Source organism: Pipistrellus kuhlii, unplaced genomic scaffold, assembly GCF_014108245.1.
Source record: "Pipistrellus kuhlii isolate mPipKuh1 unplaced genomic scaffold, mPipKuh1.p scaffold_m20_p_13, whole genome shotgun sequence".
Taxonomy (NCBI): Eukaryota; Metazoa; Chordata; class Mammalia; order Chiroptera; family Vespertilionidae; genus Pipistrellus; species Pipistrellus kuhlii.
The window spans coordinates 10,153,543-10,180,636 of record NW_023425438.1 but is presented as its reverse complement, the minus strand read 5'-3'; the positions used below and the strand labels follow the sequence as shown (position 1 = coordinate 10,180,636).

General features: G+C 47.8%; 1 protein-coding gene across 3 annotated transcripts in view; it reads right to left on the bottom strand.

Annotated features, from left to right (window-relative positions):
* LOC118717142 (xanthine dehydrogenase/oxidase-like) overlaps positions 1 to 26,036 on the bottom strand; it is a 32,181-nt gene extending 6,145 nt beyond the window's left edge. The window contains exons 1-14 of one of the 3 annotated variants that reach the window (XM_045580559.1): positions 25,821 to 26,036; positions 20,472 to 20,529; positions 18,484 to 18,580; positions 17,095 to 17,203; positions 13,363 to 13,489; positions 12,450 to 12,511; positions 8,380 to 8,457; positions 8,004 to 8,081; positions 6,788 to 6,929; positions 6,181 to 6,273; positions 5,440 to 5,591; positions 4,161 to 4,254; positions 2,806 to 2,915; positions 538 to 722 (exon numbers count right to left, since the gene is read on the bottom strand). In XM_045580559.1, the coding sequence (XP_045436515.1) occupies positions 538 to 722; positions 2,806 to 2,915; positions 4,161 to 4,254; positions 5,440 to 5,591; positions 6,181 to 6,273; positions 6,788 to 6,929; positions 8,004 to 8,081; positions 8,380 to 8,457; positions 12,450 to 12,511; positions 13,363 to 13,489; positions 17,095 to 17,203; positions 18,484 to 18,580; positions 20,472 to 20,529; positions 25,821 to 25,862 (1,427 nt within the window). In that variant the 5' untranslated portion in view covers positions 25,863 to 26,036. Of the gene's footprint in view, positions 1 to 537; positions 723 to 2,805; positions 2,916 to 4,160; positions 4,255 to 5,439; positions 5,592 to 6,180; positions 6,274 to 6,787; positions 6,930 to 8,003; positions 8,094 to 8,379; positions 8,458 to 12,449; positions 12,512 to 13,362; positions 13,490 to 17,094; positions 17,204 to 18,483; positions 18,581 to 20,471; positions 20,530 to 25,820 lie in introns of all 3 variants that reach the window. The other 2 variants (XM_036434851.2, XM_036434850.2) reach the window with 2 other exon arrangements.
* Between the last annotated feature and the right edge of the window lie 1,058 nt (positions 26,037 to 27,094).

The following is a 27,094-nucleotide window of genomic DNA, read 5'->3' as shown; positions in this document are numbered from 1 at the left end:
CAGGCCGGTGGGGGGTGGGCAGTAGGAGGAATAAGGCTGGTGTGGGAGGGGGGCAGTTCGTGGCGACTAGATCAGCAGTTGGGGGCAGCTAGGCAGGCAGGCAAGTAAGCAATTAGGAGCCAGCAGTCCAGGGTTGTGAGAGGGATGTCTGCCTGTCTATTTAGGCCTGATCCCAGGGATCGACAGTCAGCAGTCAGACATCCCCAAAGGGTCCTGGATTGGAGAGGGTGCAGGCTGGGGTGAGGGGATTCCCCGCTCCATGCACGAATTTTGTGCACTGGGCCTCTAGTAGTAATAATAGTTGTAGCTGTGTAGTACTAGTAATAGCAGTTAAAAATGGTAGCAGCAGAAGCAGCAATGGTAATAGTACAGTAGCAGCAATACTATTGGTCATTATGCTACTAGTAATAGCAGTAAATCACAGTAGTAATAACCATGTTAATAGTAGTAGTAGCAGCAATAGTAATACTGCTATAGGCACAGGAGAGGAACAGTAGCAAATATCAGCAGCAGGGCTGTTTTGCTGTAAGCTCTTACTTCGACAGCTGCTTCCGAGTAGTCTTTAAGGCTGAGATGGTTCTGTCAGCCATCCCGCCATAGCAAAGGGCCAGCTCCTTCACCTGTGTGGTTCCTGGCTGGAATAGGACTCTCATGCCACAGGTCACCTTGGCTATGTCATCTTCTCTCCGGGAGGCCTGCTTAAATGCTGAGAAAAACTCGCCCTGAAAGAGAACAGGAAGGTACCAGTTTCCCACCCTGTCTTGCAAGGACTGCAAATGGTGAGCCTGAAACACGGGATATGAGGTGAGGTGAGGTGAGGTAAGGTGAGGAGAAAATACCATGGCACATCAGCAAGGAGCTGGTGACAGGGATCAATGATTGAGGCCTAACCATCACATTTTCAGAAGTTCCAGATAGCATTCCCCAAAACTGGAAGAGTCAGGGTTTTTCTCTATTAGTCAGGAAACAAAGTCAGGGACAAAGAAGAACGGGTGCTCTCAATCCAACAGTGGAAAGAAGTAAGAGTGTTTTCACCAAGTCTTCTCAAAGACCCCTCAGGCCCGAGAACCTTCCTCATTCTGGTGACAAATATCAGACCACACAGCCTCTCAGGGGCTGTGCCGAAACCTCTGTTGACTGGACTACCTCTCAAGCAGATACAGAGAAATGCCCAGAAGTGTTTGAAACAGCCTGCAGCTTGCAGCCTCCTCACTGGCTCCCTAACCGGCTCTCCCACAAGCCTATGGGCAGTGCTTAGAAATCTGGCCTCCTGGCCGAAAGAACAAACCACCCTATGAGGCAGTGGCTGTCTCTGTGCTTTGATCACCTATGTCCTGGGTCTAAGCCAGCTCTGTCTTTGGGGACAGGAGGAAAGCGTGAGTTGCTTTCCAGGTAAGGACCCTGTGCTATCCAGCCCTCTCTGTGTCAGGTTCTGCTTGAGGTTCGAACTCACCCTGGGAGCACAAACTTGGATCCACCTCCCAACAGGAAGGTGTAAGGGAAGGGCTGTTGGAGAAAGCAGGAGACCCACTGCTGAGGTCCGAAATGACCACAGGCTTTTGTTTGAAGAAGCCATAGAGGCCACTCCTGATGCTAAAGCTGATTCCACCTCCTGGTGTCAGACAGGCCCTGGGGCCATGAGCCCAGTCCTTGAACTTGGTCCTGGGACACAGGTTCCAGCTGCTCATGTCCAGGATTGTGCCAGTCCCCTGTGATGTTTTCACTGGGCTGCCAGGAAATGTCAGTGTCAGCTCAATTGTTCCTTCTTGAGAAATTCCTCCTAATCCTGGGTGTTAACATGTCCTTTCCTTAAGGAGAGATATTTTATGTCCCTTGTCTGGCAAAATAAACATTGAACGGTTCTATGCCTATTCTTGCCTCCTTTCCCAACTGCATAATTTAACATTTTTTTAACCGATCTATGAAATACAAAACTCTGGGAATCACTGCTCAAAATGGTCTATAAGGAGGAGCTAGAGCACCATTAAGAAACCAGGGATGTAATTGCTCTAATTTAATCAGCATTTTTATTAAAGAGGTTAAAATTAGCCAGGGTGAAACGCACCTTGTAACACTCAAACACTAGCTGTGCAAAACTCTTAATATGGTCCCTTATAGCTGGTTCCCCAGCCTCTCACTTTCTACAAGGCCCATCATGGAATGATGTGCTGCTGAGAGAGGCGAAAGTCACGCGCGTTGAAGCCACCACAGGTCCCAAGGAACAAGAGGGGCCCTGATCTGCTGAACAAGCTGGAACCTTCATCCACTCAGAGCAAGATCAGTGAGTAAACATCTTGTTAAGCCCAAGGTAAAGGTCTGACTGACAGGCAGCTTCTTCACTTAGCAAACACGCCCCACACTTCACCTGACAAAATTGAGTCTCCTCTGACCTGGGGAGGAATACTCGCCAGCAGGTTGTGCTCCTTAAACTGTGTTGCTATTTTAATAGTTACCAGCTGGTGATCTCCACCGGCTCCACCAGGAACCTACAGAATTATTTTTCAGTCCTCACAATCACCCTCCCAGTAGGTAACATCGTGCCCACTGCACAGGTAAGAAAACTGGGGCTCAGAAAGGTAAACTGACTCACTTAGGATCACACACCTAGCTTCTGTCCATGAGGTATGCTCCCTACCCTAAAACTTCTCATTGTCCAGGGAGGAATACGGCTGGTCAAAGGCAAAGTTCAGAGACAAGAGCATCAGTGTTAGAGTTGAGAGATGCTAAGGTTGGTCCTGAGGCCAACTCTGCTCTCCTTGTCCGGAGCCTGGTGGGTGTAGGAGTGATTTGGGCCCAGCATCTTACCTCTCTGCTATAGGGGATCTCAATGGAAAGCAGTATCTCTTCTGGACTTAGCAGAGTCTTTCTGTAGGCAGGGAAGAAGGTGTGGTCCATCGGAACCGTTCTCCTGGTGCCTGTACAGAGGCAAGATGAAGAGGCACTGATGTGAGAAGGCCCAGGACAATCCGCCAGTGGGCTTCTGCATCTGGGTCTCTGATGCCCAAGGTCAAAAGGAGTGGATGGCTCAGCTGGGGTCAAGGCCCTCCATCTGAAATCCTTCAGCAATGGTGCGCTGGTGAATGGTTAACCATCAGCTGCTGGAGTGTAACCTTGGTTTGCTATGGTATAAATACTCCCACCAGAGCCCATTTCAAACTACCAGAATGACATTACTGATGTGGAGCTAGACAAAAGCGTGGCAGAGTTGAGTCAGCAGGCCCTATGAAAGGCCTGTTTACAAGATGAGCCATTGGTGACCTCTGGGTACGTGGGTCTGCAGAGGGTTCCTAGCATTCCCTGATAAGAATGGCTCACAGTTTGTAAAAACAACATGGTTTATGCAGAACACCTGCTTTCCTTCTGGGCCTCTAGATTCTGTTATGTACCAGGCAGACCTGTGTGGCCAGCCCCTAACGAGTTCTCTCGCCGCCTACACTTCTCATAGGGAGCTTGCTGTGGGGGGAGTCAAGTGCCTCCTGTATGATCTGCTGGGAGACCCTGGGAGTTTGTGTCAGATTTCCACTGGACTTTGCTCCGTGTGCCTTTCCCTGTGCTGATTTTACTGATTTCTCCTTCTGTAGTGAGTTTTAGCCATGAGCATGACTATACACTGAGCCTGTGCGTCCTCCTGGAAAGTCATCAACCCAGGGGAGGTACTGGGGCCCCTCTGACAAGGAAGGATGCATATTAGCACCACTACATAGCATCTCCACTGCAGACAGATAGATGGAAGGAGCCTCAACAGCACAGACAATAGTAAAATGAAGTAAAATAATTAGCAAGTGGTGAATTTTGAGTGTTCGTTCCCTGTGTCATTAATATAATCTGTCTTACGATATATAACTTGCACGCTTATATAGCTTAATTTTTGATAACGGCCATGTTTCACAAACACTGACCACCCAGCAATCCACTGTGGTGAGCTGGTGCATTCTGACTCCAGCATCTCACTAGGTAAGGCATCTGGACAGAGCCTGCTGTGAATTCTTAATAAGAAGTGGCCCAGCTCTCCTGGCCCCCAGCATGAGTGATCCCTTGTAGCTTCCAGGAATCTAAACCGTAGGACAGTGGGGTCATAGGTCCTTGGGCTCTGTCTCTCCAGGAGTAACCCATCTTGTGAGGCTTTTCTCCCCCAGGACCCTCTGCACGAGGCAGCTCACCTCTGGACACGATGGTCATCTTGGCCCCACTGGCCATGAACACCGGGTTGAGGTCGGAGATGGGGCTGGCGTTAATGATGTTCCCTCCGATGGACTAGGACAAGCAGAGAGTGTGCGTGAGAGCCCAGCCCGAAACCCATGCTCACCCAGCTGGCTCCCAAACACAGTGCAGGAGGATGACAGATGTCAACTGTGGAGGGAGGCCCGACCTCCAGCTCCTGGAGACACAGCCCGGTGCAGTGAGAGCTCCGCAGTCAGAACATCGAACATCATGCTAAACATGAGATCTGACCGCCTGGCATTGGGGCCCACCACTGAAATGTAGCAGTCAGTGCACCACCCTCAGTTAACCCAAGTCAACACCATGTCACCCAACCTTTTTCTGAAAGGGCTAAGGTGGCTTATCACAGAAGCCATAGTACAGCAGAAATAGTAGATAAAGTTCAAGGACAAAGAGGAGAAAGATTTAAGGAAGAATGATTTGTTCTAATTGGATCTGAGCTTCCTGGCAACTTGGCAAAGAATGTTGGGGGAACCAGACCTAGGGTACTCACTACGGGAAAGAGTGAGAAAGCAGCTGCAGGAAGAAAACAAGTCCTCCCTGGGAGTAGATGCCCACTGGGCTGGGGCCTCAGTAGAGATTGCTTGTTTATATCTCCTCATCTACACCCAGAAGTGGTTAGGTCTTGGGGTAAGGTGTAGAGAATGGAGTGGATTATTTTGCTTTTTTTTAATTTTAAAAACCATTTAAAAAAAATATAGAATAGAAGGGAGAGCTTTCCTCCCAACACCATCAAAAATCATGAGCCTTAAATGGCACTGTGTGGGAATGTCTGGGGTTTACTCAGAAGGCTGACTGTGACAGCCAGCAGGTGGAGCACTCCCTCCTCTCAGGGGGTCTACCTCTGGTTCTAACCCCAGGGCAGAAAGGCTGTGTCCCTCCCTGGTTTGGCTTTTCTCTAACTTATCTCTCCTCCACCTGCTGAAAGCCTGGGCCAATCAGAAAGGGGAAGGAGGTGGGCAGGAGGCCCCATCTCTCCAACCTCATTGAGAAGACTGAGTCCAAGTGAGTGTCACCTGGAGTGGCCCACAGACCACCTGCATCAGCATCACCTGCAGGCTCCACCCAGCCCTTCCAGGCCAGCATCTTGGAGGCAGGGCCCAGGAATCTGCATCTTTAAGAAACACTCAGGCAGTTCTACCCATTCAAGTGTGAGACTCCTGGTGTTGCCCTTTCCCCTGTGCACCCATCCCCTCCAGGCCCCTGTTCAGGACTCACCGCCACAGACTTGACCTGCTTCCCGGCAAACCAGCGCAGCTGCTCCAGGACGCCTCTGAACACCTCTGTCTTGTGGGCAGGAAGCTCGGCAACAGCATCTTTTAGGGTCTTTTCCACAGAGTCCAGAGAACAAGCGGCTCCAAAGGAGATACCTGGGAACACGTTCTCAGGATAAGCCATCCCTTGCCCAGCGCAGAAAACACTTTCAGACACAGTCTCAAGCTTCGCAGCAACCTAGTGAGGCTGCACCAGGACTCTCATCCTTAACCCGATGAAGAAAAGTTGGCCCAGAGAGGTTAAGGGACTCACCCAACACCACACAGCTATTGAAAGATCCCAGACTCAACCCCAGGCCTCTTGTCCTACAACCAGAGTGCTCTTTCACTAAGCCAGTCGTTCTCCACTCAATAAAATCAGGTTTCTGTGGGCAAAGTCCTGGAATATATTTTTTTCTAAAGCACCCAAGCACACCTGCCCACCCCGGGCCCCTGACCCCGTGAGTGATTCTAAGGTGTAGCCAGGATTGAGAATACTATTGGAGATCTCACAGCCCTCGCCCACTGATGCCTACCATGATGGAGAAAGGTGGTGAAGGTTGTCCCTTCCCCCCTGTGCAGGGCAGCTTCAGGATAAGCACGTGGCAACCAGACCCAAAGGGGAGGTTGTCCTAGAACCCCCACCCCCCAATGGGACCCATCCCAGCATCCCAGCCCCTCTGGGGCCCCGGTGAACCTCCCTTACCCTCCGGGCCACGCTCCACAAAATTCAGCTCAGGGATCCAGGCTGGGCTGATGATCACAGGAAACAGCTTGTTCTTAAATTTCATCTCAATGCCTCGAGGGAAACAGAAAGCCTGAAGTTAGAGGTGTGTAGGTGTGTGTGTGTGTGTGTGTGTGTGTGTGTGTGTGTGTGTGTAGGAGCAATATTAGAAAACACGGGACATTAAAGTATGTCAGTAACTCTCTAAGCACTACATATTTTAACTCATTTAACCTCACAGCAGCCCTGGAGGATGCTGTGATTTTCTGTTTATCGATGAAGAATCAGAGGCACAGGGAGATTAAGTTTCTTGCCCAAGTTACAGAGCTAGGCATGGGCAGATTTCAGTACTTGAGCTATTATTAGCACTGGGCTATAACTAATAATGACACGAACATTTAACATTCAGAGAAAAAGGAAAATTATCTGAGAGAAAAACTTCAAATCTGCTAATCAAGGTAGAAACTCTATGGACAGAATGGCCCCATTCCTCAGACTCAGTTACACAGCACCTCTCCCAGCCTCGCCCACAGGGCAATAGAGGGAAAAGGTAAAAAGGAAATGCCTTTGCATCGTCCCATGTCCTTACCGATCTCCGTGTTCCCCACCACCAGCTTGGCCTCCGGGTGCTGCGCCTTGAGGTCCAGTAGCTCCTTCAGGGTGGAGGCCTGGATCCAGGTCACACGCTCCCCTTCAAAACGCACCTGCTTCTGAGGCGTGTCCTTCAGCCTCTGGAAAATACCATTTTCCAATTAGCCATCTCCTTTTCTCCAATCCATTCCCACCGCCGTTCCCATGGCCCTAGCTTCAGGGTTACCATTGGATCAACTCTTTTGTGGACTTGTTTATTACTGACTTCAGAATGAAAATACTTGTCAAAGATAAGGGAAGAAAACTGCATGAATGGAGGCAGAAATTAGGTTGCAGCTCTTACTCAGTGACATTAGTTCACTGAGCCATCCGAAGATTCAGTGAAAGAGACATTGTAAACCGCCTCTTGTACGGATGAGGGAGAAACCTAAGGAAGTCATGTGACCTGCCAAAGGTCACTAGCCACAAGGTAACCTGGACTGTCCCCACTGTCTCCAGGAGGAGAGCGGACAAGGTGTGGGTGGAGCCAGGGTAGCAAAGGAAGGGTGGTCAAAGGGAATGCAATGCAGAGCTGGACCCAGTGCATGAGGGAGGGGTGATACTGGGGAAGAAAACCCTAAATCACATTGATGGTCTCAAGGTTGCACAATCTAGAGGAGGATATGCTGGCTGCCTGCTGCACAGCCCTTCTCTCTGACCCTTGAACTTAGGAAGTCCTCATGTGCCAACAGCCTCTGGGAAATCTGCACTTTCCTCTCCTTACATGTTGGAGCAAAGGAACTAATTCATCAAGAGAAGAAAGGTGGTGTGAGAGGTGTCCTTAAAGCAGAGCTGAAGGCATTTTGAATCCAGCTTTGTTTGTTTGTTTGTTTGTTTGTTTGTTTGTTTAATGGACTATTTGCTTGGGTGCTTATGCATTAGATTTAGCCAGGAGGCCAGCAGATACTTCTGTAGCACGTCAGATACACAGGGCACCAGAGAGATCCACTTCCTGTCCTCAGAGTGACACGTGTGAAAAAGAGAGAAATGTGGGTCCCTGTGGGAGCACATGAAAGAGGGACTTGACCCCTGGGTGTCAGAGAAAGGAAGGCAAATTCAGGCTGAGACCTGAAGGACAAGGAGAAGACAACGTTCCCAGGGGGTATGAAATAAAGAGGTCTCCAGGGGATTTTGGCAGAGAGCCTCGATGGGCCTTACCTTGGAGCATCACCTACCAGTAACTCGGGTGGGAAGATGGGCTCCTGGGTAGGATCCAAGGGCATGAAGTCCTCTGGGTTGAATAAACACGGAGAGGGGGTGATCTGCTGGGAAAGGGAACAGAGGTGGTACAGTATCTCCGTGTTGAAATGCCCCATAGCACCAATGCAGCCCTTGGTCCAAGAAAGCTCGCTCACAACCCCCAGGCAGCTCCTGGATGCAGGAACCAGAAGGTCCTGCCAGAGGACCCAAAGCAAAGTGCACAGTCACCACCCTCTCAGTCTAGGCTTAGGTAACTGTTTCCTCTTCCAGCCACCCTTGCCAAGAGTGTGGAGCAAGACCACTGGCTCCTTTGAAGTGCGACTGGCCCCCAGATTTCCAGGGAGAGAAGGACCCACTTACTGTGTGGTCTTTCTTCTGGTTCATGCAGCAGTTTGGGTTGTCTGCGTTCCCTCCACAGCACCCACCATCCTATAGAGATGACCAACATTCACACACAAATATTTGCAAAGAGTTCCACAGAAGCTGAAGAACGTACATTATTAATTTCCAGTTAAATCCAGCTCTGATACCTACTCAGCATCCATGGTATTAGTAAAAAGCCTATCCCATCCATTTGCCTTTCCATAGAGATGAGACCTCTGCTTTACCTACTTCATCTTGCTTGGTTACTGTCGATTAAATAACTTGTGAATAAACAAATAAGATCTCTCCTAGAAACAGCAGGGAAACTTAATATTAAGAAAATTTCTCCATAAAGATAGGTCCTCCTATTTTATCAAAACACTAGAGGCCCTATGTCCCTCAGCCCAGCTTGCACCTTCTCCAATCTGGGATTCCTCTCAAATTCCAGGACTGCTGGCTCCCAATTGCTCCCCTGCCTGACTGCCTGCCTGCCTGCCAGCCTGATCACCCTCTAACCACTCGCCTGCCAGCCTGATTGATGCCTAATTGCTCCCCTGCTGGCCGATTGCTCCTAACTGCCCTATCCCACTGGCCTGATAGCCCCTAACTGCCCTTCCCTGAAGGCCTGATCACCCTAATTGCCCTTCCCTGCAGGCCTGGTGGCCCCTAACTATCCTCCCCTCCAAGGCCTGGACCCTCCCAATTGCCCTTTCCTGGTGGCCATCTTGTGGCAGTCATCTTGTGTCCACATGGGGGCAGCCATCTTTGACAACATGGGGGCCATCTTGTGTGTTGGAGTGACAGTGAGTTTGCATATTACCTCTTTATTATATAGGATTTCTTTATGCCCATTTCCCTCTTCAATGCTGCTCCCTTAGGAAGCCTCTGAAGCAGAAATTCCCTTGGTTCTCTCAGCACTCAAGAGCCCCCTCTTTTAGATCAATCAAGTTCTTATCTGGGCACCTCCCAGGTTGGAGTCTTTGTGGGGCTCCCAACAAGAATGTCCAACTCTGTTTGCTGGGTCCAGAGCTGTATCCAGCAAGTGTGTCTGGGCATCACCCCGGCTGATTAGACACTTCTTGCCAGGAAGCTCAGCTCTCTTTATTCCTCATCGTGGGCCTGTTCCAGGGGAAGTGCACAGGTCTGATGACCCATTAATGATGGGAAAAGGACCTGCCCAGGACCTCTTGGCGTGCCAATAGCACAGCACAGAGGAGAGCCCAGCTTGCTGCCTCCCACCTCACTACTGTGTCCAAAAAAAGCAGGACTCCCAGACCCCAGGAGACACTCCTGAATCATGAACTTGTGCTGAGAGGCCAAGTGGGGGAAACTTCCAGGCACAGCCCGGGCATATTTTCAGAGCAACCAATTACTGGAGGAGCTGACTGGGGGCAGCCCCTCTGCACATGAGTCACAGTAGACACCTTTCTATCCTGACATTTCCCGAAGGATGAGTCACAACCTACTGTTTTCTCCAAGAGGGCCAGGGTGTGTCCTTTGAGAACTGGGGGGCACTGGCAGACTTGGCATTGGGAGAGAAAACCTCCCTTCCTTGACCCTCTGCAAACGCTGCCCTAAGTACAGGCCCCTCTGGCATTCACAGCTTTGCCGTCAGATCTCAGAGCTGCTCTGGTTTGGGCCTCTCCACCCCCACCTTGCCCTTGCCCTTCCTATTTAGACAGGAAGGAAGGAAGGAAAGAAGGAAGGAAGGAAGGAAGGAAGGAAGGAAGGAAGGAAGGAAGGAAGGAAGGAAGGGAGAAAGAAAAGAAGGAAGGAAGGAAGGAAGGAAGGGAGAAAGGAAGGAAGGAAGGAAGGAAGGAAGGAAGGAAGGAAGGAAGGAAGGAAGGAAGGGAAAAGGAAGGAAGAAAAGAAGGAAGGAAGGGAAGGAAAGGTTTCTATAGTGCCCTATCTCATCTTTCTTCTTGGAGAAGGAGTGATACAGGGAGTCACCAGGTCCCAAGTGAAGTGAGGGGCACCAGCCGCACTCACCCAGTGCTGGTGGACGGATGTATTTCACAGACACACATTTTCCCAGGACATTGAATGCCAACATGTTCTTACTTAAATTTTTGCTCTTGATAATTCATTGACGTGTTTATGACATAAACTATTGTGATGGACAATGTTCAGTGCCCTATGACAAGGTCTACTATGGCTGGATATGGCTGCCTTCCCCCTGCAGGGATTTCCACTTTTCTCAGGAGACACTGAGCTCAGGGCTGTTTTTATAGTTCCTTCCCTTCCTTGCTTGCTGCTGAATGGACACTGTCATTTCTCACTGGGAATAGTGTGCCTCTCTCTAGAAGATGCTCCTCACCCTTTCCTAGTGAAGACGAGATGGCCAGGTTTGATAGAACTGTGTGCAAATCAGGAGTGAATGGCTCTGCCGGGCTGATTTGCTCACTAATTAGAGCGTGGGACCCAAGGACCAAAGGGTCATGGGTTCAATTCTAGTCAAGGGTGCACACTTTGGTTGCAGGTTCAATTCCCAGCCCTGGACAGGGTGTGAGCAAAAGACAACCAATCAATATGTCTCTCTCATGTCAAAGTTCCTCTCTCTCTCTCTCTCTCTCTCTCTCTCTCTCTCTCTCTCTCTCTCTCTCTCTCTCCCTCTCTCTCTCTCTCTCCCTTCCCCTGCTCCCTTCCACTCACTCTAAACATCCAAGAAAAAAATACCCTCATTCCTCAGGTGAGGATATTTGTTTAAAGAGTGAAAGGCTCTGAATACTGGCTGGGGGTCTCTAATGAGTCATGGACATGAGCTTCCAAGGACACTACGCAGGGCGTGTCAGCTGATCAGAGAACTCAGCTCTGCTCAGCTCCACACTGACAGAGGGAAGTGTCGCCAAACAACGGAGTGAGGACCCAGTTCCACCCTCAGAAGGAGCATAATTATCAGCTACGTTCAGAAGCCCTTCTCTTTTGAGAAACTAGGAGGCTGGTTAAATTGTTTCTCTTTGAGCAGCCTCCTATGAAATGCACTCATGGTCAAGATTAACGATTCCTGGTTCTCAGGGAAGCCTGCACCATTTATAGAGATCAAGCATTAAGTCATGGAAGAAATGGACCGGCATCGTAATTCAGAGTTGCCACTTACTGAATACTTAAGATACGCCCAGGCTTGTTCTGATGACTTTGCAAGAAGTACTTTCAACATTCATGATAAGGCAGGCATTATTATAATCCAAATTTTAGAAGCAAGGAAATTTGTCCAAGGCTATGAACCAGTTAAGTAATGAAATGAGATTTGAACCTAGGTCTGCAGACTCTAAGTCTGAGCTTTCAATCATTTTTCTCTAAATCCACACTTCCTATTTTCCTCATCAGGGCGTGGTGTCTTCCATTTTATGAGCCCCATTTCCATCCCCACCCCTGAGAATTATTTGCATGAAACACTCATTTTTTGAATGCACTTACAAAAAGCTGACTCTGTCAGAACCCTGAATCACCCTGAGAGGAGTGTGAGAATCAGATAAAATCTGAGGAGATTAAGCCAAGAAAAGAGAGTCCTCCTTGCCAGGTGGCAGCTGTGTGCCTGTGTTTCTATTAGAGATGCTCAGACACCTGGCTGTGGCTTCTCACTCAGCATGCTGGGAACACTGCAGGCCTTCGAAAACTGGCGATTTGATCAGCAGTTTAATCAGCCCAGCAGAGCACCAACTGCAGAAGGCAGCCAGGAGAGGAAAGGATGAGGCGCCTGGGTGCTGAGTCATCCAGCACCTATGCCATGGCCTGAGCAGGCTAGTCTCCAAGGAAGGATGCCAAGCCTAAATGCCCTGGAGGGAATTAGCTCTGGGGCGCCAGGCCTCTTCCAAAAACCAGTTCCCCAGGCTCTTCCTGGAGAAAAAGTCCCAGTGCTATTGGTGAAAACCCCTCTCTGAATAAGAATGGCAGAGTCTACTGCTCATGCCAGGTAGCCACAGTGGGGGAACCTGCCACCTGGCCATCTTCTCTCTCTTCTCTGTCATGCAGAGGCCCTTGGCATCCCTCCCAACTGAGACTGCAGGGTGTGTTTGCTTTAGGAGCAGGGCCACTGATGTCCTGAGGCGCCCACTTACCTTGGTAAAGGTGCGGAAGCCCTGGAGGATGGGTCTGTAGCCTGTGCAGCGGCACAGGTTTCCTGTGGGACAAGGAACAGGGGCGATGTCAGTGCAGGCTCCAGGGCAGGTGAGGGGCTCTGGCTGAGCCCGAGGATCAGACACCTTCTGAATATTCTGTTTTCTCTTCCTAGAATGCCCCTCCTCTTCCCTTGTGCTACTGGCTTCAAAACATCTACCACTTCTTCCAGGAAGACTTTCTGAAATGGTAGGTGCTTCCATGGTGCCTATTCCTTGTGTTATGAGTAAAACTCTCTCTCCCTCAGAGTGCAAACTCCCTGGAGGAAGGATGGTGTCTTTTACCCCCATGTCCCTTGTTTCCTGTGTGGTGCCTTGCCCATGATAGGACTCCATATAACTGGTTGAATAAATGATGGACTGAAATGGTGAATGGTTGGGGAGTCTTCTCTGTTCAGTTCAGAGAAAGAGACAGCTGGCCCAGGCTCCTAGGCCCCTGCACCGAGGGAATGTGGGAAGCCATTCCTGCCAGAGCTCAGGATCTTGGCTGCCTTCTCATATGGGCCTTTGCTCTGCAGAGTCCTGTCCTGGTGGAAGCTGAGATGGAAGGAAGTGATATCACTAGGCCCTGTGGAGTTTCCAAATGGTCTCCCCAGTGCAGAGGGAGGGCAGAAAGGCATCTTGGGAAGATTAACACCAAGGCAAGCTGTCTCCAACCCACCTGTGTGTCCCTCAAACTAAGAGAGGTCAGCCCTCTAACAGATCTTCACCAACACATGTAAGTAGGCTGAACTTCTTCTCCTAAGGCAGTGCCTCAGACTCCTGGCCCATCCCCAGCTTCCACTTGGACCCCACAGTGACTCCCTCAGAGCCCCAGCTGCCACCCCATTTCCTGGGCTGTGTTCTGGACCCGTACCATGGAAGGCATCCTCGACCTCCTCCATGGTGGGCTGGGGCTGGTTCCGGAGCAGTGTGTACATGCTCATGACGATGCCAGGAGTACAGAACCCGCACTGGGAACCGTGGCTTTTGGCAATTCTCTCCTAAAAGGGACAGATGACATGGACACTTGTGATGGCAGAACCCCTCTCAGACTTGCTACGTGACCCAACTGAAGCCAGGCCACATCAACAGACAGTGTGGGCAGCAGGTGATGCACAGAGTCAAATCCCAGTGCCACCACTTGCCAACTGTGGCCTTGGGCACATCACCAAGCCTCTCTGAGCTGCAGGTTCTTTGTCCTGGTACTTATGTCTAGAGGATTCAATAAGATAATTCACAAAAACTCTTACCCCTATACCTGGCATAGAGAGGGAATTCAAGTAGTGTTCATTATTAGTAGGAGAGTTACTATTAGAACCAGAAGCATCTTCTCTCCCTCTGTTCCCTTCCCTGAGCAGAGGAGGAAGCAGGTCCAGAAATTAAGAGATTTATCCAGAGACACATATAGTAAATGGAAGAGCTGTGTCACCTTCTATTACATACACTGCCCCATAATCCATCTCAACCAGCCTTTGTTCAGAGCTAACTGAATGTATCTTATTCCAAACTAGAATACCATTGTCAAGTGGTAACCCTCCACATCCATAAGAGTTGAGAAATGGATCATATAGAACATGTGAGCCCTAGCTGGTTTGGCTCATTGGATAGAGCATTGGCCTGCAGACTGAGGGGTTCCAGGTGTGATTATGGTCAAGGTCATGTACTTTGGTCCGGGGTACATTCCCAGTAGAGGGTGTGCAGGAAGCCGCTGATTGATGTTTCTCTCTCATATATGTTTCTAACTCTCCATCCCTCTCCCTTCCTCTCTGAAAAAAAAATCAATAAAGCACATTTTAAAAAAATAAATAGAATATGTGATATGAAATGATTATCACAAAACTTTCATTCAAACCTGCAAAATTTTTCATTATAAGAAGATTTTCCACACTATTATTATTATAATTACTATGTTTCTTAAGAGTATCTCTTGGCACTTACATTAAGTAAAATTATTAGAATACTGTATCCCCAGTGCCTAGCATATCTATTCATTCATTTTATAAATAATTACTGAGAAACTATCATGCATGAGGCATGGTAGGTAACCAGACAGTGAGGAAAAGAGATAAGGTCTCTGGTTTCATGAAGCTCAAGTCCTAGTCAGAAAAATATTGACACACACAAAAAAAGAAAATCCAGGAGATAAGAGGTATGTAAAAATTAGTTCAAGATGACAGGACCCTGAGTGACCATGACTCCTCAAAGTGGTCAGAAGTGGTGGCTTTGAAAAGGTGACTTTTAAGTTGAATTTAATAACAATTTGGAACAGGGAAGAGTGTATTCCAGGCAGAGGAACAGCACGTGCAAAGCCTGACGTGCTAGAGTGACTAAAGGGTCAGTGTGGATAGAACCCGCTGGGACAAGAGAAATTCTGGTAGAGATCATGCAGTTCCTCATAAGCCAGGGTCAGGACCCAGATTTTTATTCTGGGTCTAATGTGACAGAAAGCCATATTGGGTGTGATGGAAAGCCATATTGGGATAAGATCTAATTTATGTTTTTAAAGACTCTTCTGGCTGTTGGGTGAGGAATGGGTGGTAGGGGGCAACACTAGAAACAGATGATCAGGCAAGAGAGGATGATGGCTCAGTAATAGGGAAACTGAGAGAAAAAGGAGGTGTCACTGTAGGATTGGGAGGTAGACACTACTTCTGGATGGAGTGGGGGTGGCGTAAAAGAGAAGGCACCCGGGACCGGTTTGGCTCAATGGATAGAGCGTCGGCTTGGGGACTGAGGGGACCCGGGTTCGATTCCGGTCAAGGGCATGTACCTTGGTTGCGGGCATGTCCCCGGTGGGGGGTGTGCAGGAGGCAGCTGATCGATGACTCTCTCTCATCGATGTTTCTGGCTCTCTATCTCTCTCCCTTCCTCTCTGTACAAAATCAATAAAATATATATAAAAAAAAAAAAAAAAAAAAAAGAGAAGGCACCAAAGGTGATGCCTAGATGTTTGTGTTGATCAAGTGGATTGAAGCTCTTGGCATTGACTCAGATGAAGACAGATGGGGAGGAAAGTAGGGAAAGAATAGGCTTTTGTTACATTTGAAACTAGACACCATGTAGTGATGCTAAGAAGGCAGCTGGAAATATGAACCTAACCTCTGAGGAGAGGTCAAAGCTGAAGGTATAAATATGCATACTGTTCACATGTAGATGGTATTAAACTCACACGGGAAGGGTGTGAAGATGGAGAAGGGAAGGGCCTGGGTGGGAGCCCTAGGGAGCTGCAGCCACAGAGAGGACCAGTGAATGGAGGTGGGAGGAGAATGAGGGGAGTGCAGTGTCACAGAAACAAAGAGGGGGGAAACTGAGTAGACAAGGAAAAGTGGAATCTAGCTCTACAGCTTATTTGGAAGCCAAAATAAGAGCATGAGAATAAGAGCATGAGAGGGGGGAAACTGAGTAGACAAGGAAAAGTGGAATCTAGCTCTACAGCTTATCTGGGAGCCAAAATAAGAATATGGGAAGAAGAATTTGCGTCACGGGAAAGGCAGAATTTTAGCCTAATTACACATATATGATCTCAGTATGTAAGCTGTTCATTCTTTCTTTCATCTCAAGGATAATTATAAGAAGCCCTAATGAACCTTCTCACATCTCCTTCAGGTTGAACAAGTTTAGCAATTTTCCCTTTTCCTCCCTAAGCTAAGAATGAAGTCACAGCCATGAAGCAATACCATCCCCACCCTGCCCTGGTTCACCTGGCTGGTCCCAGAAACTCCTCTCAAGGAGTATAACCAGCTTGCACCACGGGAGGCCCTGGCTCCCACATTCATGTCGGAGCCCAAGGAAGGCATGCTCTGGACAACTGGTCAAGGCAAGATGAAGACCTGGGTGTGGCTCTGGCACCCTCTGTGATTGTAATCTTGCAAAGACCTCCCTGCCTCGGTTTCCACAAACAAAAAGCACTGAAAATAATGGCCTTTTCTTCCCGCAGTGCTCTGCTCCAATGCATACTCCACTACACGACACCCGAGAGCATCCTGCTTCTCTCCAGAAAACCTCCCAGACTACTGCCCACTCTAACCCAAAAGCACTCTCAGTTTCACTACATGGTACCTAGTCTCAGGGGGTCTGGAAGCATCATGAAGAAAGCCTTAGGCACTCAAATGTCTCTGTTCGCTTATTCAGGCCTTGTTTACCCTCATTTAATGAAGATGGAGCAGCCCATATTAGTATTATCTGCGGTGGCAGGTGAGACATGCAATGGAATTGTTATTCGAGGGGGCAGGGAGTAGGTGGGCTTTTTATCAAGGGACAGGGAGCATTTAGAATCTTGAATCTGGGAAGGAAGGGGGTTTCCCAAGCATATTCAAGCTCAAGGTGAGGAAGTTCTCCAACCTCTCCTCCCTGCAGCTGGACTGTCCAGCCACCAGATCCAGTTGACCTCTTGGTCCCCTTGGAGTCATGCAATGTTATGTTCACCCGCCACAGGAGAGAGCAGCAGCATGGGCGCCTCCTTCTTTGCCTGCCTCACAGCCCACCCCTCACCCCTAAGGGGATGGGGAAGTGGCCTGGTCACAACGCCTCCTTTGCCTAGAAGTGACAGCCCAACAACCCCAAGCAAGTCTGTAGCTTTATCATGAGTTCCCATTGCTTTGGTTACCTGGACGGGATGCAGCCTGGTCTTGGTGCTTCCTATCCCTTCCACAGTCGTCACTGCAACATGGTGCAAAGAGCAGATGGGGGCCAGGCAGGCATTGGCAGAAAAGTGGCTGCAACCCCAGATTAAGGTCATTCCATTGTCCATTCAGGCCATCAGGATGGACCTGACTGAGTGCAGGGCCGGGGAGACTGTGATGCTGTGTCGTTTCTTACCACTCTGCATTATGTCCTTTCCTCTCCTACATGTGTTCTTGACTCTCCACCCAAGACTCTGACCAAGGAACAAAGGACATTCATACACACACACACACACACACACACACACACACACACACTCCACGGTGAGGCCTGAACCCTCCTGCATTGGAGGTCAGGCAGCAGGGCACACTATGCCTCCCAGCTGGAGCACGGGAGCCAGGGTCACTTTCAGATGCCTCTGACTCAGCCCGACCCTGGAGGCTGAGTTAGGGGGAAGTTTTCTGGCAGGTGCCAGGCCCAACATGTGCTCCTCTCTCTGCAGGGCCCTTCCTTCGCCTCTTCAATTTTACTACCTCCAGGCACTTTTGCTTTCCTGTTTTCACCCACCTCTACCTCCCCCATTTCTCAGGAGACATGAGATACCAACCCTTAGAGCTTGCTTACATCCATTCCTTTATCCATCTTTCATTCACTTGATCTGTTATTGATCACCAGCCATGTACTAGGCACTCTACTGAGGGCTGAGAAGTAAAGGTGAATAAGATGAAATCTCTGTTCTTTAATCCTTTGCAGTCAACCAGGGAAATACAAGCCAGTGTGAAGGTGAAATTTAAATAACTTATTATCGGTGCTCAGGAGGGCTGTGCACAGGGCACTACGGGACTAGCTCAGACAAAGGGCACCTAACACAGTTTAGGAGCTCAAGAAAGCCTTCCTGGAGGAGATGGTATTTTTCTGAGTCCTCAAGACGGCAGTGCCTCCCAGAAGGAACCACGTACAGAAGTCCTGAAAGAAAGGATATTCAAACAGACTTGGAAAACAGCTTACGCAAAGACCAAGAAATTAATGGAAATGGAATGTTAGTTGTGCACAATTGCCCCTTCAGGAGGGACTAGGATGCACTGATGAATGGAGTGCTGGGCCCATGGAGAGAACGAAAACTGGAGAGGAAAGGTGGGGTGTATTGTAAAGGGTTTCGTGTGCTAAGCAAAGAGATTGGACTTTATCCTGGGGGTGATGGAGACCTATTGAAGGATCTTATGGGATGTGAAATGTGATTGGATTTTAAAGGTCACATGTATTGTGCACACGTGCACACACAACACACACACACACACTCACTCGCTCACTCACAAGCTGACTGCTACTTCATAGTCCTCACATGGGCAATCAGCCAGCAGGAAAAGGATACACAATCTTGTTCTGGAGATGATCATACTTGGAAATCATCACGGTGCAAGCTCCACAGCGCCCTTCTCCACAGCCCAGCTTGGTCCCGCTCAGCCCCACTGAATGGTCCTGGGTTAAGGAGCACGAACTCAGAGAAAAAGGGTCTTTGCTGGGCTGCTGGGAAATTCTGGGCAGAGCTTCGACTGTAGAGCCATCCACTGTCACACACTTGCCTCTCCACCAGGGAGGCAGCAGACCCACCCAGCCTCCTCATCAGAGAGGCTGCACTGACCCAGGAGGTAGGGATGGGGCTTTGCACTGACTAGGACTTGAATACTAGAAACTTTTCTTGGTGTCAGGTCTTCCAGGCCTTCTAGGCCCCCAGTCCTGTGATCTCCTGAGTCAAGAGATTTGGGCACCTCAAAATCTGACCATGTGGGCAGCTGTCACATCCACCCAGCAGAGCTGCCATGAAGTCACTCGGACCAGAGAGAGACATTGATCTGTTCTGGGATTTGCTGAGTCCCAGCTTTTTATCCTGTTGGAAGTATTGCAATGAGGACCAGTGAGGTAACCCACAGAAATCACCTTGGACTCCCCCTGGACATAGTAAGTACTCATTAAATGTCAGCTCCTGTTATATTTTTGTTATTGTTTTTGTTCCAGGGTCTCAGAATATTTTCCTACCCTAAAAGAACAAATATTTCAAGGGCTCAGTACAAAATATGGGGATATAAAGTACAGCATAGGAAATAGAGCCAATAGGCCTATCTAATAAAGAGGAAATATGCTAATTGACCCTCACACCATCACAAAGTTAGCAATGCCCATGGCCAATAAGGAGGGAATATGCTGATTGACTGCCCTGCCCTCAGAGAAGGCAGAGCCCACAGCCACAAAATTATGGCACCCAGTCCCCTCAGCACCAGCGAGATACCTGCCTCTGAAGTCCCCCAGTCCCCTCAGCCCCCAGCCACCCAGAGCTGGTCCAAGGCTAGGGTAACCAGGGCCAGTTGAGACTTGCGCTGCTGGCAGAGGCAGCAACAGAAGTGTAATGGGGGCTTCACCTTCCCCTGATTGCTGGGTCGCCTCCCACCACTGAGGGCTCCTGGACTATGAGAGGGGGCAGGCCTGGCTGAGGGATCCCCTCTCCAAAACATGAATTTTTATGCACCGGGCCTCTAGTATTGTAATAAGTATGGATGGTGCCAGGTAGACAGTGAAAATATTAGGGGGGAGGGGAACACTTTATAAAGTATGTGATTGTATAACCACTATGCTGTACACCTGAAACCAATCCAAAATAATATTGAATGTCAACTGTAATTTAAAAATAAATAAATAAATAAATAAATAAATAAATAAATAAATAAATAAAATCTTAATAAGGTTTGGGGACTCTTAAAGGCATCCTTCCCACACTGAATGAAGAGCAGAATCTAAAATCCCTGTTAGGTGACCCCTGCCCAAGCCTCCCAGCACTTTCATTTCCACAATGGGTGGCACCTCTACATAGTTTCCTACCTCAGGCTTCCCTTCTCCAACACATACTGTTTCCTCAGACTTTCTCTCCACCTTCTCTGAGCTGGAAACTTTCCCCAGGAAGCCCATTTAGGCCTCAGGCAGAGATGAGCTGAGGATAGTTCCGTTCCTCTGAGAGGGAATGACCTTAAAGCTGTCCAGGGCTAATGAGTGCCTTTGGGAGCTGCTTGCTGTTCAGGCCCAGGATCAAATATTGGCTTCACTAGAGTCTTTGCTGGAAGAGATCTTAAGGAGCATCAAGAATGATCTTCCTATTCAATAGCTGAGAATTGCAGACCCAGAGCTCAAATGACTTCCCTGGGTCACACAGCTGCCAAGTGCAGTTAGAATGCAGGTGTCCAGGGCCCCAGTCCAGTGCTCCTTCTTCCACATGCCACAGCCTCCCCAGCAGTCACTACAAAATGACATGCTACCCACAGAAGGAGTCCCACCGGCCCTCTCCCTCAGCCCCCTCCAAAGTCAGGATACGCTTTCTTCTCAGGTAGGCCAAAAGGGTTGTTTCTGGGTCTGCATTTTTCTCCACCACCTACAAAATAACAGAAAAATATATCAAAGGAGTACTTAGCCATTTTCTTACTAAAAATAATTGGTAAAGTTGGTGGGGATGTGTTAAATATCTTACAAAAACTAGAGGGCTTTCTTTTGAAAATTCCATCAGAATGAGCATATTCACTACAAGTCAAACTAAGTATGTGCTGACATCTTCAATCCTAAGGTTCCACAATAGGACTCACCATGAGCACTTAGGTGTCGCAACTGCCATGCTGGGCTGACTGAGGCAAAACCCTCTGTAAATCAAACATGTCACCTCATTTCCAGCTGCCCATCTGTGAATGCCAGGGACAGCTGAGGTGGCAGCGTGCAGGCTGTGGGTTTGCCTCCTGGGGTGTCCACACTCGGACAGCGGAGAGCCAGTCCGTGGACCTGTGCTCACAGCGGAGTATTGTGCGCACTGAGCTATCACAGTCAACAACACTAACACCTATCAAAAAAGGAGAACTCTCCAAACAAAGGGCCACAAATGGGATCTCCAATAAAATGGAGGAGGTTGTCTACAGAGCGAAGTGCAAGTTCCCAGAGCAAATTTTCAGAGGAAATCCATGGAAAACCATTCCATGCCTCTTCACACATGATCAAGGATGAAAGGGTTTGGGTGAGTGGGGTGGTTAAGGGAGAGAATTTGTGATGAGGGTTTCAGTAGAGAGCCCTGTGGTATGGCTTCCACATCTTGCCAAAGTTGGGATTGGGATGCACTCCCAGAGTTAGAGAGAGCAAAGCACATGAAGTGTTGTTTGACCAAATGGAGGGCATGCATATGAGAGAGACTTCTTGCTGCCCTCACCTCTGTCCTGACCTGAGATTGTGTTCGGCAACTCAGAAATGACCACAGGGTTTTTTAATTAACCAAAAGTAGTCAAAGAGGTAACAAAATGCCAGAATTCACCTCTTGAAACAAGTTTGAGGGAAAAAGAAAGATAGGATGATTTTTCTTTTTTTATTATACCCCACAGCTTATTCAAGGTCCTGATTACAAAGTTTACACAGAAACTATGCCTTTCCTCTTGGAGAAGAAATCATAAATGTACAAACTAAAGATCCCCAGTGCCTGTTCCGTAGACGGACGTGAAAGCCTTACCTACTGTCTTCTCCCCAAGAGGGTCCTTCCTCCTGCCCTCCAGCTCTACTTCCATCACATCACAGCAGTTCCCTGCTCTGCCTTCAGTGACCAGCAAGGTCTCTCAGGTTCCTTAGGCTGTCTGATAAGGCCTTTTTCAATGTGTCCCACATCTTCATTTTCAGCCTCCCCACCCCCTACTTGCCCTGCGAAGCTGGTCTTTGTACTCCAGTGAAAACATACCATCTACCTTCTGACTTATAAGTCTTCAACCATTTCATTCCTCTTCCATCTGCGTCTTGACTTATCAGAAGATTCTGGACACCTCCCTGGTAAGGCTTTCCATATCATCCCAGCCAAAGCCCACCTCCCTGAATTCCAACGAGAATGGCTGTACCACTCTCAGGGCCTGGCTGCAGGGTTTCCTCAAGAAAACCCCATGGAATCCTCTCTCAATGGGACGCCAGTGGGTATCCCACAGGAAAAATACTTTGTGGGGAAGGGAGCTTAGAAGACACTGCATTAGGCAGATTGTTTTAGAAAACCTTAGTGGCCAAAAGAATGGCCAAAATGCATTTATAATCCATTAAGTAAAGTTAAAACTCATGAGTTTGAATTCATAATTAATAAAGAAAGAAACAAATTGGAGAGAAGGGAAAGTTTTCTTGGCAGAAGAAAACCAATTAATAACATGACAGAAATCTTATAACCTGTCCCACAATTGATCCAATTGAGAATGATTAACATTAACGGATAATAAAATGAGTGTGAGTGAAAGTTTGATAATGGAGATATTTACAGCCTCAGAGAACCTTCTCACAGATAATTTGCTAATGATAAAGGAAGCAAGAGTAACCTAACAGCGCAGAAACCTGAGCACCAGCTAACCCAAAGAGCAAGTTCACACCCACTAACATGGACGCTGACATGATGTCCTTTCAAGAAGGTTGCACCACTTCTCTGAAATTCCCGCCCACACTGCAGACTCTGGATGGAATTATTAGAAAGCATGGCACAAACTCAAAATGAGGAACATTCCAAAAAAAGCAACTAACGTGTTCTCTTTATAAAAATCAACATCCCAAAAGACAAGGAAAGCTATGGAGCTGTTCCAGATTAAAGGACACTAAAGAGAATTGACAATTAACTGCAAGATGCAATCCTGGGCTGGGGCAGGATGGGGGGAGTCATGAAGGATGTCACTGGGAAAATTGAAATAATGTTGCATAAAATCCATAGATTTTAGATCATAGTATTCTGTCAACACTAAACTTCCTGATTTTTAAAATCGGTGGTTCTGTTAGAATATCTTTATTTTTAGTTTAAGGGGTAAGAGGGTATGATGTCTGAAATTTACCCTCAGATGATTCAGAAATAAAGTGATGTTATGCTTTATTATTTAGTTCTATTATTTACATACATAATAAGTATATAATTGTGTACTTATAATACATATACCTATATATCTATGTACATGCCTATAAATACATACATGTATGTATATGGAGAGAGAGAGAGAGAAATAAAATACAAATGTGGCAAAATGTTAACAGGTAGGAAAAATCTATTTAATATTTCTTTGCATCCTTCCTGTAACATTTCTGCAAACTTAAAATACAAAGTTTAAAAAATAAATTTCTTTGCCAGAGGATTTTTTAGGGCTTTTACTATTCATCTATTCAGCCCACTCATATGAACTGGGCACCTACTTTGTGCCAGCGCTGGGCTGAGTGGTTTAAGAATATCTGAGAAGGGTATCTCATGGGGATGGTTTCCTGTGAAATACATTTTGGAATATAATACTTTGCCTAACCATAATCCACCTCTGAATTAATTCGTAAACTCCTGAATGGCAACGCCTCCAGCCATGTATATCCACACTCCCAGTGCTGGGAGTAACTTGCAAAATGTCAATGATGTGAGGGAGGGAGAGAGAGGCTTGAGTCACTGACACTGACTTCTTATGGGGGGATCACTATTGGGTACCTTCAGCTGCACCCTACATGCTAAACCTCCCTAGCTTCCTCCAAATGCCACAGTCTCCAGGAAACAGAGAGTGATTGCTCTGAAAAGCAAGGATCCTACCCTCCCAAAGACTATCACTACAATAACAAAACCCTGGGCAGCTCTTTCTCTTCCACTCTGACTTTAGTTCAGAAGAAGTAGTGAAAATAACAGCCATCAAGGCCCATCACCACCACAGAAGGCCCCCTGGGTACCTGATGGTTGGTATCTTACATTCTCCCCAGGGCCCCAGCTAGTGAAGGACAGGGAGAGTAGAAGGCTCACACTGAAGAGTGAGTCACCAAGTTCTGGCCCCTTGTTTGATAACTTCTGTATATAATGTCCTAGAACAAATGGTCTAGAACATTTGACATGGGAACACGCTTACTCACACCTGCCTTAATTTGTTAGGGGATTCTTTGGCTGGGTCTTGTTTTTAGAGTACTGCTTTTATCTCACCACTCCTTGCACTGCCTGTCCTCTTCCCACTGGTTTCTCAAACGTGGGTATTTATCACCAAAACTGGCCATAATATACGGTAGAGTTTGATGTGCTAATACCATCTACAAATTTGAAGTTGCTTTTTTCAAGTGAAAATAAAACTCATGAGAAAGCAATTTTTTCCAAGCTGAATTTCCCTTCAAATACTCCAGTGCCTCAGGGCATACAATTTGTAAAGAAGAACAGAAGCTTGTACCTACACACAGGAATTGATGGCTCAATAAAATAATCAACCTTGGGGGGGGAGGCCTTGGAAGTCATTAAGCCCAGCTGCTCATTCAAAGTAAAAATGTCTTAGAACAATCCCACAGAAGACACCATTCTAGAAAGCCAATTCAACAACTGTTTCTTAAATCTATACAGTGTAATTGCTGAATGCAAAAAAATTGTTGGAAATGTTGGGTGCAAAATTGTTGGAAATGTTGGGTACGACCAACATGGAAGCTTCGCCCTACCTCTTGGTTTGCTGCCCGATGCCAATCCTGGAAAGAAACTGGAATGGGAAGACGATTTTGGACCCAGAAGAGCATGGCTGACTCCGCTCCCCCGTGCCTCCCGGTGACACCACTCACTGAATCCACAGCCTTCAGAGTACTGATGATACGGTAGTTCATGGAATTTTCTTGCTCCTCACTCAGATACACCCCAACACTTAAGCACTAGATGTCCTATGAAGCACATTTTAGTTCTTGAAAATTACCAGGGAAGCCACCCTGTTTTTCTTCTCTAAACTGCCAATTCAACAAAACAAATAAAATTGCCTTGTGGGGGTTCCCTGTGGACATTAGGCACCCACAGGGTCACATGGCTCTTTTCAATGTGTAACAATCCCTCTTACTGTCCCATTCATTCCCAAAAGGGGGACTAAAGCAGATGCAAGCAAGTCAGCAGCGGGGTAGGGAGGGCAAGATGAAGATGGAGACAATGTAATGTGCTTGCACCCTCTCTCTCTGCACCTGCATTACAATTTGCAAAGTTCCTCATCCTTCCAGTGCTGCAAGGACATGGTCCCCATGTAAAAAGTCCCCCTCTGCCCCATCCCACCCTCACCTTCCTTACCCATGAAGATAATCCAAATGGTCCATTTTTATCAAGGGGATCTGCAATATTAATATGAAGAACTAAGTGCAGGGGCAAGCTTGCCCTTCATGAAAATAAATGTGCCTGCCACAAGATGTCAGTATATGTACTCCCACAAGTTGGCTGCTATACTTCCATACATGAAATATTAGAAGCAAAGGGTGTGTACACCATATATCCTGATATTATCAAGAAAACACATTCTTGTTCCTTCCCTCTGTAAAGAGATCAACAGAAGCCTTAGGACATATTTGACTAAATGCAGAAACGGAAGTGTGGGGGGTGACCTCCAGTCTCACCTAGAACCCTGTCCTCCCTTCTCAGCCTCCTGCCAGTGTCTCTCCTGCTGTGGGTGGGTGGGGTGTGGTGGGGGAAGCCCACAGACACTTCTCTCCCTGCTTCCCTTCCCCTCATTCCTTTGCCCCTTGAGTATCTATCTTGACTCTGTTCTAGCCCGGAGAGCATCTTCTTTCCCCTAGGTCACCCCAAACACAGCCACACCTTTAAAGGGAGACAGAGAGAAGAGAGCACAAAAGAGAGAGAACAGCCTCTTCCACAGGACACACAGTCCTTTCCAGGGAGCACGTAAGCCAAAGCAAAAGTCAGCTCCTGCTTACCTTTTTGCCATTCACAAAGAAAACCAACTCATCTGCTGTCATTGTCAACAGGTGGGGCTCCTGAACTCCAGGTACCTCAGTCTCAAGAGGCAAGGGCAGTTATAACTCCTCTGTCACTTGAAAAAATACGCCTCCCCAAAATAATGAGACCAGTAGGCCAATAGGAGGGAACAGACGAACAGCCTCAGGAGGTAAAGTTCCTGGCAAAAGCCACCGGTTTGCATAATCAAGGAAAATGAAAGCAATCAATCACAAGCACATCACACCCCCAACACCTGTGTCCTAGAGCACAGAGGAAGGCATGGAATCAGCGAGGTTATCAGCCTTGGCAGTGTCACCATGGGTCTTAGGCACTGCCCCATGGAACCTGCTTCATCCTCCCACTGGCTGACCAGAGAGAAGGAGGGGGGCCATTGTCGGAGTCAGGGCAGTAGGGCTGACTCACACCCTCCTTGTCTGCACTTGATGTTTCACCATTTATAGTTACAGCAACATAGACTAAGCACTTACATGCAGGAATATGGAGGTCACAGATGCGGTGCCCAGTGATCCTGATGCAAAACCTCTCATTGGACCTCAGCCCGTTACTTATCTCCCTCAGAACTCTGCTGTGCTCACCCTCTAAAGGGGCACACCAATGACACTAAAAGCAGAAGGCTGAGGGACATATGACATATTTTGGAAGTGCTTTGTCAATTTGCAAAGAACTAAAATACTGATTACTTCTGCTGATATATACTCAACAGCACAACAAAAATAATGCTAATAATAAACCACGTCTTTTCTTTTACTTATGTATCTCAGGAACATGCCCTTAATATGTCATCAGAGTAACTCATAAAAATATTTTGTAATACCGAATAAATTGAAATGCGCACACTACCTAGTCATAGGCCAAGTTAGCTCGGAGCTGAAAACCTGCCCTCGTCCAGTATTCATTAACTCCTAATGTAAACATACATGCGCATTGCCCACCCGGACAGCACCAATGAGCTCTCTGCAGTCCAGCACCCAAATGCCCCTCCCAGTCCACAGACACACACACACACACACACACACACACACACACACACACACACACACACCAGCATTCCCTCTGGTCTCCTTCCATCCTAAAAAGACCCGCACAGTTACTCAAACAGCCCTTGGAAACAGGTAACTTTCCCATATTCCTGGCAGGCTACGTGGAATTGGGTGGAGAGAAAGGGCTATTAAGCAGAAGTGCCTAGCACAGCAGCAGCTTAGAAAAATGGAAGACTACAGGACAACCATGT